Source organism: Mauremys mutica, chromosome 21, assembly GCF_020497125.1.
Source record: "Mauremys mutica isolate MM-2020 ecotype Southern chromosome 21, ASM2049712v1, whole genome shotgun sequence".
NCBI classification, from domain to species: Eukaryota; Metazoa; Chordata; order Testudines; family Geoemydidae; genus Mauremys; species Mauremys mutica.
Window position 1 is genome coordinate 11,136,149 of NC_059092.1, and position 12,034 is coordinate 11,148,182.

The following is a 12,034-nucleotide window of genomic DNA, read 5'->3' on the forward strand; positions in this document are numbered from 1 at the left end:
ATCACGATAAGGTGCTGTGCATATATAGATATTTATAAGCCAGTGTTCACAACAACAGTTGCCCCCACCTGCCGTCTAGAGCAAGAGACACCGATGAACCCAGGAGAGAGAGAGCGAGTGAGAGCTCTGTAACGAGGCATTTACAACAGGCTCCTGGCACAGCTGGGAGACACGCACCATGGGGGCAGGCATGGGCTCCACAGCACAGCCTGCAGAGTGGATAATGCTATCGTCTAACGAAACAACGTGCCACACAACAGACAGGGCATTTTGGGGTGGTTAGAGGGCTCCCCAGATTGGGGCCCACGTGAATTTAGCTGCAATTGATAACAAACCTTTGCCCTTTTCCATACACTTTAACCACAGGAACCCAAAGCTGTTTGCAAACAGTAATGTATTAATCTGTGCCACACAGGAGGTAGATATCATTACCCCAGCCTTACACATAGGGAAACTGAGGCATGGGGGAGGGTGACTTGCTTGAGATTGCGTAGTGCAACTTTGGCATACTCAAGGAAACAACCCAAGTCTCCTGGCTCCAGGCCGCTACACTGACCACAAGATCAGCCTTCCTCTCTACAGGGAAGAGGCAGCTGGGTGGCCTCAACAGGATCTGTCATCCCACCACATGTGGCATGTAGGTGCTGGCCCTGCTATCAATGACCCAAAGGGACGCCTGGCTGACAAAAGCAGACTGATGCACTGAACAGGCTGTATAGACACAGGGGCTGACATCAGAAAGTCCCAGCTGAGTTCCACAACCCAAAGCTATTGGTGCTTAAACCAGTGGAAAGGCAGGAGGGCCAGAAAGCAGGGGACTCTCCCCTCAGCTGCCACAGAGGTCTCTGTGGTGAATATGTGGGAGCAAAACCAGGCAGCCGTGGTCATGGGTGACAGTAGCTATCTCACACAAAAAATATTTCAGGCCTCAACAAGGTGCCAAGTGAGAGGCAAGAGAATCCAGACCAAGGAACAAGGAAGTGGAGCAAACCATGTCCCTTCCTCCATATTTGCACCCAGACATTTTGAGATTCAAGGTCAGAAGGGACCATTAGATCATCTAGTCTGACCCCATGTACCAGGGCAGCAGAGTTTCCATTGCAGAAACAGCCTGTCTAAACTCTACACCTGGCCACAATCACGTGCCCCCCTTCTCCACATGATCTTGGTGTATGGTAAAGAACAGGATCATCAGACACGTAGACGAACACGATATACTGGGGAAGAGTCGACACGTTTTTTGTAAAGGGGAATCATGTCTCACCAATCTATTAGACAAGGGTAGATATAACGTACGTGGACTTTCAGAGAGCTTTTGATATCGTCCCTCACCAAAGGCTCTTCAGCAAAGTAAGCAGTCATGGGATAAGAGGGAAGATCCTTTCATGGATCAGTAATTGGTCAAAAGATACTAAACAAAAGGCAGGAATAAATGGTTAATTTTCATAGTGGACAGAGGTAAGTAATGGGTCTCCCAAGGATCTGTACATGGAACCAGGACTGTTCAACATATTCATAAATGATCTGGAAAAAGGGGTGAACAGTGAGGTGGCAAAGTTTGCAGATGATACAAAATTACTCAAGATAGCTAGGTCCAAAGCTGACTGTGAAGCATTACAAAGGGATCTCACAAAACTGGGTGACTGGGCAACAAAATGGCAGATCACATTCAGTGTTGTGTAATGCACAATAGAAAACATAATCCCAATGCTACATACAAAATTATGGGGTCTAAATTAGCTGTTAACACTTAAGAAAGAGATTGTGGCATCATCGTAGATAGGTCTCTGAAAACATTCGCTCAATGTGCAGTGGCAGTCAAAAAGCTAACAGTGTTAGGAACCATTAGGAAAAGTAGAGATATTAAGAGAAAAAATAGTTTAATACCACTATATAAATCTATGGTACGCCCACAGCTTGAATACTGTTGGCCTACCTAAAAAAAAAAAGTGAATTGGAAAAAGTACAGAAAAGGGCAATAAAAATGAGGATGGGTATAGGGCAGCTTCCATATAAGGAGAGATTAAAAAGACTGGGACTGTTCATTTTAGAAAAGAGAGTAAGGGGGGATATGATAAAGGTCTATACAATCATGAATGGTGTGGAGAAAGTGAAAAAGGCAATGTTATTTCCCCCTTCACCTAAGACAAGAACCAGGCGTCACCCAATGAAATTAACAGGAAACAGATTTAAAACAAACATAAGGAAGTACTTCACACAACACTCAGTCAACCTGTGGAACTCATTGCCAGGGGCTGTTGTGAAGGCCAAAAGTATAACTGGGTTCAAAAAAGAATGAGAGAATTTCTGGATGATAGGTCCATCAATGACTATTAGCCAAGATGGTCAGGGATGCATCCCCATGCTCTGGGTGTCCCTAAACTTCGGACTGCCAGAAGCTAGGACTAGATGACAGGGGATGGATCACTTGATAATTGCCCTGTTCTGTTCATTCCCTCTGAAGCATCTGACACTGGCCACTGCTGGAAGACACGTTACCGGGCTAAGTGAACCTTTGTTCTGACCCAGTTTGGTTATTCTTATGTGTGAGGTCTCGGGGAAGGAGGAGCAAATGTGGATGTTAAGCCATTTTTCATTAACTGAATGCTGGGGAAAACTGCCAGATTGATGGGAGAGCCCAAGACTTGTTTATCCACAGAAGATTAGTGGAAGCTGTATTAGCTTCACTCTCAATGCCAGCCAATGTGCCTCAGCCCTTACCTCGAGGGGACAACTCTAGGGCTGTGTCTATACCAGGATTCCCCACCATTGTTTTTATCATTCCAGTGGCACCGTCTGGAACCTAGCACAGACAAGGCTCCAAGCAGTCCCTGGTGTTTTAAGTGCCATGGCATCTAACCCTACTCAGAGCAGGTCTACAAAACATGGTTGTTAAGGTGCTGGTGGCCATGGGCACCTTGTCTACATGGGTGTCTCCCCCAGTGTTATCGCCTGTGGAGCTGCACCAGGGGTAGCAAAAGGAGAAATAATCCTTGTGCAGACAAAGCCTTTGGGTTTCTTCATAGCTCATTCAATCCTTGGCCCCTGTGCAGAGTCTGCCAACAAGGCAGGGGTGGCTACTAGTGCCAACTGGGGCAGTGGGTTTGTCAGACATGACATGTGAATCTCCCTGCCAAAGCTGAGAAGAAGTTTTACTGAACCATGGCTGTCTATGTAAGAAATGGGTCAGACTGAAAAGATACATCTAAGTGAAGTCAATGGGCGTTATGCAACTGACTTCAGGATCGCTGGAAGAGGAGATATGATGGTTGAAAGAGCCAGCAGTACTGGTGTAAATGTGATTGATAGTGAAGAAGACAACGTGGTTAACGAGTTCGTATATCTCAGAAGCACAATCAGTGCTGATGGCCAACCCACAGGTAGGTGAAAGCAAGAACTGGGAAGGAAACTGAAGCTTTTCTGAGCATGGCAAATGTTTGGAAAAATAGAGAGATTCACACAAGGACCAAGATAAGGTTATACAATGTCACTGTGATATCCATATTGTTATATTCTTCCAAAACTTGGCAAATGCTAGAAGCCCACAACAGGAAACGTAACACATTCCATCAGAGATACTTGCAGAGAATACTTGGGGTTTGCTGGTGGGATAAAGGAACCAATGCTGATGTGTTATAAAGGACTGGCCAGCAGACAATGATTCGAGAAAGAAGGCTGAAGTGGGTTGGATATGTTGTACACGTGTCAAAAAACGCTGTTCCCAGACAAGCCTGTGACTGGATACCACTTGGTGAAAGATGGAGAAGAGGAGGACTACAGATGACCTATAATAAAACCATTGAGAAAGATGTTGCTATCTTGGAAACAGATTACAATGGAGCAAAAAATGTGGCATTAGACAGATGGAGGCGGAAACACTGGGTTGCCTCATGTGTCATACAGCACAAGAACATCTAATCTAATCATCAAATCGCTGACTTCAATGGAAACAGAATTGGGCCCCAATCCAGGCAGGGCTGGTTGTTTAGGAGATTTGGAAGACAGAGAGAATGAAAGCAGCCATGATTCTGACCTGTGAGTGTCAACGGCAGCTCTTCTTTCTGCATCTTGTTTCAACAGACACGTCCCGAGGGGACGGTAGGATCTGTGCATGGCTATCGGAGCTGATGGGCTCAAGAAGGCTAGAAGCCCACCAGTGCTGGGGATTGTTCCTCACAGCCCCTTAACTGAAGTTTTCCTTGCTTAGAATCAGAGACGTTAAAGATGAGGAGGGCCAATCAGACAACCAATCCATATCCCACACACTGCAGGCTGAGTTCCTAGATATAAATGTCCCAAACAACAGGATTTCCACCATTGCCCTTGGGAGACTGTTCCACAGCCTAGTAACTCCCACTAACATGCTCTGCTAAGCTTTCATGGCTTCCTACATCTTTGCTTTAAGGTGCCGGGCACCAGAACTCAGCTCCTGGCTTCAGCAGCCCAGTGGCAATGGTTTTCAAACTTTTTAGGTTGCGTACCCCTTTCCAAATAGTGTAGTCTACCACATACCCCTATCTGAGATCGGGTCATAAGATACTGATGAAAACAGAAAGAAAAGGTCTGTAAGGGATATTATCCACCATTACAGGATTTTTCTCGCATACCCCTGTTTGAAAACCACTGCCCTATGGGAATTGGTGAACTGATCACCCTTTTCTCTACTGTATTCCCAGGTCCAATGCAGGCCCAATAGCTTAGGCTCAGGATAAGAATTGAGACTGTGAGAACCAAGAAGGTGCCCATGCCCGTCTTCAGCCATTAGCCAGAATTTGAATAAAAAAGCTCCTACTGAAGAAATCAAGGGGAGGACAGTGTCAGAGGAGAGTAAACATCTTTTTAATCTGCCCCCTGCAACTGGGTTTGTTTCTCTGATGAATGCAAAGAAGAGAAAAATAGGAGGAGACTTACTTGACCGTAGAGACCGTCCCGGTCGTGATGGAGTCCGTCTTGGAGAAGGTCGACTTCAGGTACTCAGGGGTGTTGAACGGCACGGAGACGGGCTGCTCGGGCCCAGCCACTGGAGCACTGCTGGGGGTACTGGAGAGAGGGTTGGGGGCCAGGCTGGGTGTTGGAGCCTTGACTGGAGTGAGCTTCTGGATGTTCCTCACATCGTACTTGGAAGGCCGGCCCACCTTGCCTGTCTTAAAGGCAATGGCCCCTCCCATATCTGGGCTGCCCTCGCCGGGCTTAAAGAGATGCAAGTACTTCACGTTCTCCAGGTCATACTTGGAGGCCTTCTTGTAGGTGTTGCCGTTCTGCGGCCTGATGCTCTCACCCGTCTTCAGCTTCTGGATGAAGAAGTCGTACTTGGAGGCCCGCGACATCAGGCCTTGCATCTGGGAGCTGCTCGGAGAGGGCAAGGGCAGTATGGTGGCTTTGGTCTCTGTTAGCAGGGTGGCATCAGGCCCCGGCAGTGCTCGGATGGGCTGCGTCAGCACTGATGAAGCCTCCTTGCCCAGCTTGGAGTTCAGCTCCTCAGACTTGGCTGGGTGGATGGGCCAGGAGAGCTGCTCACCGGCCTTGAGCTTGCGGATATACTCCTCGTACTTGGAGAAGCGGGCTCGCTTGCTCATGGCGTCCTCGCCAGGGAGGGAGGCAGTGGCAGAGGAGGCCTCTGAGGTAGCAGCGTTCAGCTTGTCGAAGCTGATCTTGCGGGTCAGCTCATCCCGCATGTTCTGGTCGTTGTAGCCAAACATGCCCAGGAACTCGTTCATGGTGGTGGCGGCGTAATCGCGCAGAGATGAAGCTTCCCCTGCAGAGAGATGGAGAGACAAAGAGTCATGCAAGGGGTGGACTCTCCTCTTCTCCCGTACCAGCGTCGGTGGCGGGAAGGGGGGGAAGAGGGGAATATGATCTACTGACGTTTGGCTCACTTGTTAGGTTTTATGACTCTTAAATTAATTTGTTTTAAAAAAAAAAGTAATTAATACTGGGGTAAAATAAAAAGAGTTCATCAATGCCAGGAAAATCAATTTCCTAAATGTTCTAGCCGATGGCTTTTCAGTACATTAAACAAAGTTTCATAAATGTCTCTGCACTCTTGCCTTGGCCTAATATGAAGAAAAAGTAATTTTACTGAAAGTGAGGCCAGTGCCAATATGCCAGGGTTTGTGCAACTGCCTCCCAGTGGGGGGGGGTGTATGTACGGGTGGGGGGGGGAGAGGGTGAGGGGAGAAGGCAGCTTGTGTTTGGAGGGGGGCGAGGGGAAAGGGGGAAGGGAGCGTGTGTTCGGGGAAGCGGAGAGAGGCAAAGTGGAGGGGGTAGGAGGCATGAGCAGAGAGAAGCAGAGGTGTGGAGATGAGGGGGTGAGAGAGAAAATGAAGAGGGGCGAGGGGGGCAGTGGGGGTAAGACAAGAAGGGTAAGGGGAGGTTGGGAAGGAAGAGGAGAGGAGGGAGGAGGCTGTGTGTGTGGGGGGTGAATCTCCATGGCAGCGATTCTCAACCTATTTACCAGGGGCAGGCAGCCTATGGCACGGGTGCCGAAGGTGGCACGTGAGCTGATTTTCAGTGGCACTCACACTGCCTGGGTCCTGGCCACCGGTCCGGGGGGGCTCTGCATTTTAATATAATTTTAAATGAAGTTTCTTAAACATTTTAAAAACCTTATTTACTTTGCATACAACAGTAATTTAGTTAGATATTATAGACTTATAGAAAGAGACCTTCTAAGAACGTTAAAATGTATGACTGGCACGCGGACCCTTAAATGAGAGTGAATAAATGAAGACTCAGCACAGCACTCCTGAAAGGTTGCCAACCCCTGCTATTTACCATTGTGGGCCCCATATGCAGCTCTCCATGTGTTATGTGGCCGACATCCACAGATTATATAGACTACCCGTATGGCCCTGAGGATGTCACATGGGCCGCAGCTGTGTGCTGATTGGGCCGCAGGTTGAGAACCACTGCTCCATGGCCATTCCAACCCCTGCCATTGTTTTGCTAAAGTCTCTTTCCAGTGAAGCTCCTCTTAAGCATTTCCCTCTGAGACCTGATGGGCGGGAGGGGAGCCCCTACTGACCCCCAAAGGCATTACAGTTCAGGAAAGACAGCTGTATCCCTGCTATGAGCATCCATAACCCCCCACCCTGCCCTAGGGTGGGAAGCAGGCTGTGCTGGCCGAAGGCTATGCCAACTGGGTGGAGGAGGGTTGTTCCTCCCTGGGACGTGGGCTGACCGTGGTGGGGAGGGCTGTTCTCCCTGGGGGTGTGCTAAGGAGAGTGGGGAGGGCTGTTCTCCTTGGAGCTCCCTTCCTCCCCCACTCACTCCCTCAGGCAGTTTTGCTGGTCACCAGGAAGGGAAGAACATGGATCTGGAGGTCACCCAATATCAGTGTAAAGGAGGAAATAAAGATTGCTCTGACGTGCCAGCTCGGACTCATTTAGGCTTCAGTCTGACACAGCGTTCCTCCTCCTCCTCCTCTCGCTTTCTCCTGCAGAGCGAAGATTTACTGTGTGCAGGAGTCCTTCAAACCTCCCTCGTCATCTTTCCCAATCACTCACTCTAACTCCTGCGGGCGAGCACCATCTTTCATAGGCAGAGGGAGAGCCAGCGAGGGCAGGTACGGCAGTAGCAGGAAGGGGGTTCCTGGCATGGGGAAGCCACAATGGTTTTGATGCGCAGAGAGAATTAGCGCTGCCTTGAAAGACGGCTGGAAAGGAAGAGAGCTGAGAGAGGAAGGAGAAGAAGAGGGAGAGCTCGACAGATCCCAGGGGTTAAAATGGATCCCTGGGATCTGACAGACAGCTGTGCCACACACACATGCACAAATGCTCCTGAACACACCGGCCTGACCAAGAAGCAGACTCTTAGGCCCAGGGGTTTCTTGACTCCCCAGGGTGTGCAGGGGAAGAGACAGCCGGAGAAAACAGGACCCTGCAATGGGCACTGAAAACTTCTGCTGGGCCTACATCAGTGATGCCCAATGCAGCCAGGCACATGGGGCATAAACCCTGCTGCAGTGCTGGCCTGTATACCCGGCACAGGGCCATGGAATTGCCAAAGTCCCACTGACCCAGAGCATGAGGCTGACGCTTGAGCAAAGGTCTGAGGAGGTGCCTGCTAAGCTAGGATATAGAATTCAGCACAGTGGCATGGAGAGCCGGTCGAGCACACTGCTCCTTTCCACTGCTCAGCACCAGTGTCTTGGATCCAAAGACCAGGTGCTCCTACCCGTACTATACCCAGACGCCAGGAATAAGAGCAGATTGACCAACCAGTCACACACCAGGGGTGCAATTTCCCCTCCAGCAGGATGTCCAGGCCTCTATGGACTGTCCCTAAGTGGCATACCAGCCCTCAAATAGCCATGTGAGTTTCTCAGTGTCAGTCTAGACAGGTGCCTGAATGCAGAACCGGGCCCCCTTACTTAGGACCCATGTTTGATAACTAGGCTCAGAAAATGATACATCACAAGGGAAGAAAGTGGAAAAAAAACCCTCAGGAATCTAGGGCTCCTCTCACAGGGGTGGGGCCTTTTCACCTCCCCCTTTCCCACCCTCCTGTGGGCCCCTCACCACTCTGAGATCCCAAGGGCATCACCTTTCACTTACACACGCCATAAAGCATTTCCTGCTGCTTTAATGCTTTTCACTTTTTTGCTGCCTTTCCCTCTTCGCCACCCCCACCCCAACGTAACCCTATAGCCCCAATGGAAGTGATTAATCCCATAAAATCCCCCCTGGGTCTAAGATTTTCCTGTTCCTGCTAAATTGGTCTCCCCTCTTCTGCTTTTCATCTCTCTTTGGACCTGCAAAGTGATCCCTGGTCTCCCTCATGTTTCCCCAGACTCCAGGCCTGGTGAAACCCCATCCACCCCGAGTCAAACTGCAAAGGGAAAAGGGCAGCATGGAGGGATGTGAAAGGAAATTAAACCAGCCAGTGATCGCTGGCTTTAATGGCTGCCCTGGAAGGCAGGGCCAGGCGGTCCCTACCCCTGCTCTTGGAGGGTGGGGATGATCCATATTCATCAGAACATTGCTGTGTCTATCACCTGCGTGCGCGCGCGCACACACACACACACACAAATCCTACAGAAGTCATAACAGGTGGGAGACCAAGTTGTGATTTAGGTAAAATCCACAAAACCTTTGCCCCATCTCAGGGCAGAACTGGTGGAGAGATCAAAGAGGTGAGAAACAACCCCCCTTCCCTCTGCCCCAGCTGCACCTCCTTGCCCTGGGCTTCCCAATTCCCAGCCTGAAGCACGAGCAAAGGAAGAAGCAGCTGGGAGACCCCACTTTTGGATCCCACATTCCAGGTCAACTTTGCAGCTCCCAGGCTGGCTCAGACCTTGCACAAATTAAACACCCAAACCCTTAAAAGAGACCTGGGAAACCCAGAATTTCCCTCTGAGGCTGGGAGATGCTGCCCTGTGAGCTGCTGGAAACGGCACCACTGGGATTGGAAATCACCTTTGGTAATTGAAAACACAAAATGAGGGGGGCGGGGGGGGCACACAGAGGGGCTCTCAGGGCTTTTCTAAACCTGGACACAGTCTGGGGCTGAGCTCAGGTCCCAGGGAGGATTGCAGCAGTCCCTTCTCATTTCACCTGAACTGGCTGTTCACCTCCAGTCCCACAAGCCACGGCCTCCACTTTCCGTTGATCAAATCGATACTGGATGATCACATTAAAGGTTCTGGGAGACCAACCATCCTGGTGGCCTCTCTTTATCCCCAACAAGGCAGATCTCAGGCAAAGCAGGGCAGGTTTCTTCTGCACTCTGCCCAGCCGGCGTGCCTCGACCCAGACCTGCAGGTGCACCCACGAGCGACAGTCCCCAAAGCCCTGCCAGCCCTTGGCTTCCAAGACAGAGGCATGCGAGAGCCAGCTGTGGCGGCTACAGCATGGACAGCTGCCCACTGGGAGACCCACTCACTTCATTTCACACAAACCACCGAAGAGCCACAATAGCTGGGAACTATTTTGTTGAACTACAGACCTAGAGGCCAACAGCTGCATTATCCTGATCCCAATTCACTGGTCCCCCATTCCTGACGGTGGGGTGGGCGAAGGGGGGGTGAACCCTTGTGGAGAGGATATTGCCCTGAGGCTGTGCTCCTCTCCAATAACTGTTGAACCCCCTGTGCCCTGGGCAGCACGGTCCCTGGGTCTGCCTCTCTCCCTCACCGTCCCCTTCTTCCTGCTGCACATTTTTCTCTCCCCTTCTGCACGATAACAAAGGGCTCCCTCTCCCCCTGCCGCTGCTCTCCATTTGTGGGCATTGCCAAAGAGCAGAGATCTGTGTGTCTCGGAGCAGCTATCGTATCACGAAGGATCCAGAGCGAGCAAAAAAAAGGGGCTAAAAATAGCCCGCAGCAGCACACTATATATGGAAGGAAAAGCAAAACAGCCCAAATGGAGCGCAAGGTCTGGACACCGGGGGATGGGGCGTCCCAGATGGGGCTTTGTCCGTTGTCCTGGCCAGGAGGGGAAACCACGCCGATTTTGGGGATACAGGGTAAAGAAGCGAGAAACTGGGTGCTGGTGCATGCCCCTGAAATGCTTTAGTGCGGGAGGTTGTCCAGGAAATTGTAAGTGGAGAGGAAACCCCTTTATGGGAGGGTCTGGGGGAAGAAGAGGAGACGTTCACCTTCTGATGGAGCAGGCTTAATAAATAAAGCAAACAAATAAATAAATAGCTAAATGAAAGAAACTTTGAAAGCTCAGTGAGGAAAAGGCTCTGGGTGACTATCCCTACCATCCTACTGTGGGACAGATTGTAAGACCGGTGTGTGTACGGCCGTGTGGGTGTGTATAAAAGTATGTGTAGGGAAGTGTGCATCAGTCCGGGTGCAAGGGTTGTGGATGTGTGAGAACGAAGGAGTCAGCATGTGTGTGTGTTAGTGACAGATTCTGTCACCCGTCTCCGGACAAACACCCGCTTTTCAGATTTGGGAAGACACACAAGGTGAGGCTGGGAGCTGACTCGCATTCAGACCAGCTCTTGTCAACCCCCTGTGTCTGAGGAGGGAACCAGGCAGAGAACAAGACTATCCCTCCGCAGGGGATTTCACCTTTCATTGTGTCTCCTGGGCTGAGTCCCATCTTGCTTCTGAGTCTGGGGGCTTGAAAAGCTGGCCCTGAAGGCTGACGCTCAGGCCAGTCCTCAGCAAGCTCTTTGCACACTCCACTCAATCCAGTCTGATAGGACTTTTGGTTCTGGGCAGCAGAAAGAAATCCCCTGGAGAAGGTGTCAAGTTGCAAATTGGCAGAGATGCAGGATCAGATCCCAGGAGAGTTTAGTGGAAGACGTGAATGAAGGAGGAAGGAGCCCTGATGAAAGGTCTCTAGGTAGTTATCTGGAGGCCACATAAACTGGGCGAATGCCCTGACAAGCCAGAACCCTGGAGTTACAATCCTGCCTCCCATACACCTGCTCTAAGCCCAGACAGCCTTTTTTTCCAGCCACAGGGCCAAATTCCTCCCTCGTGTCAGCAACTGCAGCCCCATCTAAGTCAATGGGAGTTGCACCCTGTTATACCAGGTCTGAATATCAGTGTGGACAAGCCCAGAATTTGGACTGGCTTAAATGAAGAGAGAAAACAAGGAGAACTCAGTCCTTCCCAAAGAAAGAAATCCTCAGCCCATGGTTTACAGGGAGAAGTCAGGGGCACATTTCCAATAGGACTCTCAAAACACGTGCACGAAACCTGCACGTGCCTCTGCTTGTGTGTCAACCCCTATGGCTGTGCCGGCCATTCGGGCATAGTATGTGCTATTACCTTGCACACTCATGGCCTGCGTGCTCACAAGAACTGAATGCATTCGCGTGTGATCCTTTGATGCTCTGGATGTAAAAAGGCACATTGCTGGCAACCCTCTCTCCTCTTACCACCAGCTCCTCTTTAGTTACCACAGGTTGGCCACATACTTCTATTTTCTCCCTTTCCCCCACCCCATTTGGCTTTTTTGCAAATCTGAGCTGCAAACAGTGGGGGGGAGGGGCAAAGAAGGGGAATTAAACCAAACTGCAAACCGAGTCCAGGCGCAATCACCTTGTGTCTGGGAACGACAAGGGCTTTCCTATC

At 50.3% G+C, this 12,034-nt stretch overlaps 1 protein-coding gene across 12 annotated transcripts in view; it reads right to left on the reverse strand.

Annotated features, from left to right (window-relative positions):
* Positions 1 to 12,034, reverse strand: part of CASZ1 (castor zinc finger 1) — a 394,551-nt gene that overhangs the window by 50,362 nt on the left and 332,155 nt on the right. For all 12 annotated transcript variants that reach the window (XM_044996148.1, XM_044996145.1, XM_044996152.1 and 9 more), the window contains one exon: positions 4,912 to 5,755. In XM_044996148.1, the coding sequence (XP_044852083.1) occupies positions 4,912 to 5,755 (844 nt within the window). The remainder of the gene's footprint in view (positions 1 to 4,911; positions 5,756 to 12,034) is intronic.